The sequence below is a fragment of the Aulonocara stuartgranti genome (genome assembly GCF_965226115.1).
Source record: "Aulonocara stuartgranti genome assembly, chromosome: 7".
Classification (NCBI taxonomy): domain Eukaryota; kingdom Metazoa; phylum Chordata; class Actinopteri; order Cichliformes; family Cichlidae; genus Aulonocara; species Aulonocara stuartgranti.
Genome location: NC_138945.1, coordinates 68,966,877 through 68,972,500, shown reverse-complemented (window position 1 = coordinate 68,972,500; position 5,624 = coordinate 68,966,877). Strand labels below are relative to the sequence as shown.

General features: G+C 50.6%; 1 protein-coding gene across 3 annotated transcripts in view; it reads right to left on the bottom strand.

The window, feature by feature from the left end:
* Positions 1 to 4,584, bottom strand: part of znf423 (zinc finger protein 423) — a 130,805-nt gene extending 126,221 nt beyond the window's left edge. For all 3 annotated transcript variants that reach the window (XM_082539360.1, XM_082539362.1, XM_082539361.1), the window contains exon 1: positions 3,464 to 4,584. In XM_082539360.1, coding sequence (XP_082395486.1) covers positions 3,464 to 3,503 — 40 coding nt within the window. In that variant the 5' untranslated portion in view covers positions 3,504 to 4,584. The remainder of the gene's footprint in view (positions 1 to 3,463) is intronic.
* Between the last annotated feature and the right edge of the window lie 1,040 nt (positions 4,585 to 5,624).

The window sequence follows — 5,624 nt, the reverse complement described above, 5'->3', positions numbered from 1 at the left end:
AGCTGGAGGTGGTAGAATCAAAGATGCTGGGAAGGCGGGGCTGAGGGACAGTGGATGTACCGGACAAAGGATCTCGAATGCAGAGCTGCAGTGGAGGACATGCAGAGCTGCAGTGGAGGACATGCAGAGCTGCAGTGGTGGACATGCAGAGCTGCAGTGGTGGACATGCAGAGCTGCAGTGGTGGACATGCAGAGCTGCAGTGGAGGACATGCAGAGCTGCTGGGGAGGCAGATGAGCCACTGTGGCGACCCCTGAAAGGGGCAGCCCAAAGAAGAGGAGGATCCAGCAATAACTTCCAGCTACAGTGTCAATATGATGTCAGTCAGCTGAACACAGGCAGTAATTATTAGATGGAAGATCTGTTTACACACTGGTGAAAGGCAGACAAAAACGAGAAGGAGGAGATGGGGCGGAAAAGATGTCATTAGCCTAGAAGAGCTTAGCTCGGCGCACACCAACGCCGAGCCCGACCTCACTACTCGCCCTCTCGGTCAAAGCGCTGCTTTGGCTCGACCAACCGCAACAACGCTCTGTACAGACCAAAAGTAAGAGCTTCTCTCCCCTGCCCCACCCCTTCCAATCTTCCCGCTCTCCTCCATCTCCCTGTCACATGCGCTCAACTCCCGTTTAATGTCCTGCAAATGAAGCGGATTTATTAATGTGTAATTAAGTAATAATCATCACTACATAATGCATGAGAGACTCCAGGGGCTAAGAGCTGAGCGAGAGGAAGAGGAGAGATAGGACAGCGAGGCTGCTGGAGCAGACAGAGAAGAAGAAGAGGAGGAGATTTCTGCAGCCTCGCTAAAGACACACATTAAAAACGGATTAATCCACTGAAATAACATTTTGATAAGAGCAAAGCTGCTCTCTTTCATTTCTTCCTCCTTTTTCTCTCACCCCGCGAGCTTCACGGCCCGTCGTCACACCATTAGTCCGCGTTCAATTAACAAACTCCAATTAGTCGAGTCCCCTCACTTCTAACGAGGCCTAATCGCTTTAAAGGCTGCGCTGGTCAAGCAAGAACACAGTGGCTGTGTTACATCAGAGAGGAACACGAGGACTGGTTTTACTGGTTGTCTTCCATATTACTGTTTGATTATATGGGTGCGTGTGACAAACATGTCCTATCATTACAAAGTACAATGAAAAGCAAAGCTGTGAGCAAATCCTATTTATGGCAATCGGATCCAAGTTTTCTTTATTATTTTAATGGCAAATAAAAACACAAGGTGGCTGGCAGGAGATGGAGAAGGTGGATTTGGTCCTTCCTTGTTGCTGTTTCGGTATGCCTGGCTGGCCAGTAACCCCAGTCAGAGCCAGCCAGCCAGTCAGAGTTGGGTGAGCAGGTGAAAGACAGAAGAACATGAAAACACAGATAATCCCCCGGTGATGCTCACCTCATCCTGGCCTCCATCACTCCCTCCCTCTTGCCCGCTCACCTGCTATGTGCCACTGCACTGGCCCCAAACACCTTTCCTACCTTTTACCCTTCGCCTCCTCTTTTCTCCATTTTCCCCCAATGCCCGGTCTTGCCAAGCTGTCAGTGGGGCAAGGTGTGGAGGGGAGATAGCAACATGCATGTACACACAGATGACTGAGTACGCAAAACACACGGTGCTTATGCGAGCTACAGTACAAGGGCCGTGTTACCTTTGTGGTGGTCGTCAGCCTCAGCTCTGCTCGGCTTCGCTTGGCTGCCTGACTAAAGCTAAGCTCTGGTTATCCAGGCTGCCTTAGCGACACACACACAGCCTTCGTGTGCATGATGCATACAAACACAAACACACACAATGCAACGATGGAGCAGTAGTCGCTGGCCAACTGTGCCGAGTATCAACAACACTACAGCCGTATTCAACCCACGTTTCACAGAGTGATTAATGCAGTGCAATTTTCTGTAAAAAGACAAGAAATATCAACAAGTGACGGGAAATTTATTATAAAAACCTGCCACGCCAGAATGATCTCTCCAAACTGTTTTAATGGTGTTATCATCCAATGTGTGGACAAGTTGGGAATCAGAGGTGCAGACCCGAAACCACACATGCAGTGTTTTCTGCAGCATACTAGACAAGCACACGTCAAACCCAGCCTCACTTTTGGAAAGCTTCCTTTATAAAATTCAAAATCCAATTATTTTTATTGGATAGGCGTAGCTATTCCTCAACAGTTCCATTTGTATTATAGCGACAGAGATGGGCCGCAAGCATCAACTAAAAATCGAAACAGGCTTCAGAGTAGATATCTGGAGGACAGTGACGATCACCTCGTCTTCCAAACATAAACCCTGCTCCCCTGGATGGAATGACAAGCAGCAGGCTTATTTTTCTTCCCTGTACATATCACCCACATTATCAGAAACAACCCTCGAGCGAGCACGCGTTCTGTCAGGACATCCTGTGTGGCCCTCCTGCTATCGACAAATTAATCTCACGCTGCCTCCGATGAAACCGGCTTATCCTGGGAACCTGTAGGAGAGGCTGGAATCTGTCCGTGAAAGTCGTGCTGTTAATCAAACTAACCGCCCGGTTCGAATCACTGTCAGAAACCCACTCGCTTCCTAGACAGTCCCAGAAAGGAAAGGCCTGCATGGTGGTGGAGATGGGGGAGGGGGTGGCGACCACATGGTCAGCTCATCCCGTTGCCCATCTGGGTCCCATAAAGGAAACACGGAGGCCAAGGACACCACATGCCCCCATGCACGATGCCCACTCACCCATGCACAGCAATGAATACCATTTTTATGATAATGGGGGAAACTGAGGCCTCCTCTTGCAAAATGAAGCAAGATTTTTTTCTTTCAATCCATCTTACAGAATAAAGACTTTGGCAAACTTTTAGAAAATCAAACCCTGAATTCCAGCTTCACATGTTGCCTGAGTATCTGTTCAACATCTCAGTAAAGCCTGCTATTATATAAAACAGTGCAAACGCACACACACCACCGTGGACTTTCTCTCTCTTACGGTGTTGGAGTTTGAAACATTTGAAGAGAAAATGTGCAAGAAAAAATTGCTTGAGCCAATTTTATAGTAATGAAAATAAACACGAGTGACCCCGAGGACACGCAGAGTGGGGGCCGAGTGATTTGATTTGGGTCAAACAGTCACATATATCAATACAAAGCAGCATCTCAGGACAAGCTGATTTTTTAAATTACATATTATTAATCAAGCCAATCACAACATCCCACTGTCAGAAACAGACCAGCGATCGCGTGGACCGGACACTGTGTCAGAACCAACGGAGCACATTCAGCTGATGGGAAGGTTCCGGTTAAATTCACTTGAACGCTGCCGTAGCCAGCAGCTGCATGCAATTAAAAACCCAAAATCCAAACCGAGCCTGTGTCGCAAAACTACACGCGGACTAAACGATCCAACAGAAGGCATCTCGGTCACGGTCTCCTCTCCTCCACAGTGCCCGTGGACATGAAGTAGCCCGTACACACTTTCTTACCTTTCACGGAGCGAGGTTTGGCCTGTTTGCGTCTCGACATCTCTGCTCCGGGGCTGCGTTCTTCGTTCTTGAGTTGGTTTGTGTTCCGTTACAGGCGGACACGGTCCGGCTGTCCGTCCTCCCGCACTCCGCCGCTGCTCCTCCGCCTGTTGCAATGCGGCAGCTTCAGTCTCTGAGAGCGAAGCGGCCCTTGGTCCAAACACGCCGGGGCTGAGTGGGGGGGGCTTCGAGGCTCTTCCTCCGCTGTGGCCGGGGCTCGCGCAACCTGTAGAATAAACGGGGGAGAACTTCCCGTCGTTGCCGCGACGCCGACAGCGGCTTTTAAACGTCTTCTCGCTTCGCCTTCTCCGGTGAAGCCCGAGCGCACTGACGGACCAGGGCGCGAGCTGCCGCCCACGCGCGAGGCAAACACCTGAGCAGGTCCCGAGCTGTTTAGAGGGGAGAAAAAGTAACAGCGGGAACCTTCGGGTGCGCGGAACCCCGGAGGTGGTGAGAATGTTTGGGAAATTGCTTTGGAAATGGACCGTGGCTTCTTCCCCAGCGCTCGCTTCGTCTTCGACGGGCTTTGTTTGACTTTATCGAAACTATTTCGCTCTGCGTTTCCCTCCAGGAACCGAGCAGCCTTCTGCGTTCCGTCCTGATAGTCTACACTAGGCAGTGGTGGTCTGGTGGCATGGACATTGCGCTCTTCCCCTGCATCTCCACCCCGCGGGGAATGCTGCTTTTACAACCCACGCTTTCTTTCTGTTAATATTTCCCAGTGTCCTAACGGCGGTGTTAACAGCAGCCCAGTATTTCTATGAGTCTAACCCTTCGCTAGCCTCTGTCTCCCTGCTTTTTCTTTGTCCTGACTCTGGCTACCAGTCTCCCTCCTCCTCCTCTGCCTGCCTCTGCTGGCGGGGCTGCGGCGCAGACACACATAATAAAGCCAAGGCAGGCAGTGCTTGGCTGGAAATGTAGCCGCGTCCCAGCAGGGGGATGTGAGAGAAGGGTCCCGGCGGGGGAGCGCTCTGATCCCGCAGGGAGCAGCTCGGCACAGCCCGGGTTGGCTGAGGCAGAGAGGCAGGAGAGAGGCAGGCTGTGCTGACGGGGAGAGAGAGAGGAGGCGTGGAGAGAGTTAGGCAACAGCGCCCAGCTGTGGCCGAGCGGCACAACTACACCGGGGGCTCTGAGAGTCGAGAGGGAGGAGACGGAGCTGGATTGAAGCACCGAGTAACCGAGGCTAATAGCGTGAGGGGTAATCAGTACCGGTGGCTGCGTGACGTCACCAAGGTGACAGGAAACAAGGCCGTGACGACATCACTTTGCAGCAGTGTTCTTCTGACATGTTGATTATAAAATGTTAGCCAGCTGAGGACAGTGCTGATGTTTTTGACTTCACCTACACGAAGCTGGACGAGTAAAGTAATGTCTCGTGACATTGATTGTTTTTCACTCTCGATGTGCCTTTTCTGTGACGTCATGATTCTGCAGCTAAGTTCATTTTGAACATTTGCTTCTTCTGTGATCGTTAAACGTGCCACCGCGTGTTTGGAAGGTCTACGTCTATGACAGAGAAACGTGAGCGTACCAGGCAGATTCATTCATTCAACCATAAAATGTTTTCACATTCATCTCTGTGCTGATGTCTTTACAGCAGCACATTTCCACACTTCCAATGGAGACTTTGTGAAATGAAATGTCTGCTGTGTTCACAAAGGCGTGGATCTCCATGGCAGGTTCAAATTCTGCTGAGCTGCTTCCTACAAGAAACAAACGTGGTTGTGTTTAGGATACGCACATGGCCTTTTTCTGCGTTCGCGCGGTGAAAATAAGTCATTCGACTTACTGTAAAGACATAATTCAATTAGCCACACGAGTGTGTGCAATGATGTGAATGTGTGTGTGCGTCGGTCTGTGTTTGTGTGTCTTCTTTGGAGCTCCTTTTATTTCCAGTGAAGAAAAGAGGGACATGTCTGTGGACAATGTACGGCAGACAAAGAGGGAAAAATGAAAATCACTGGGTGCTTTGTTCTTGGCTCTGTGCTCCAACCGAGCGCTCTCTGACCGCAGCTGAGCTTTTCCATGTTCTCCCTCTCTCTCTGACTTCCCCTCTCCCGTCTCTCGCTCTGGTTGTCATGGATAGCTGGGTAACGTGGAGCTCCCTGTGTTGACCAGCAGG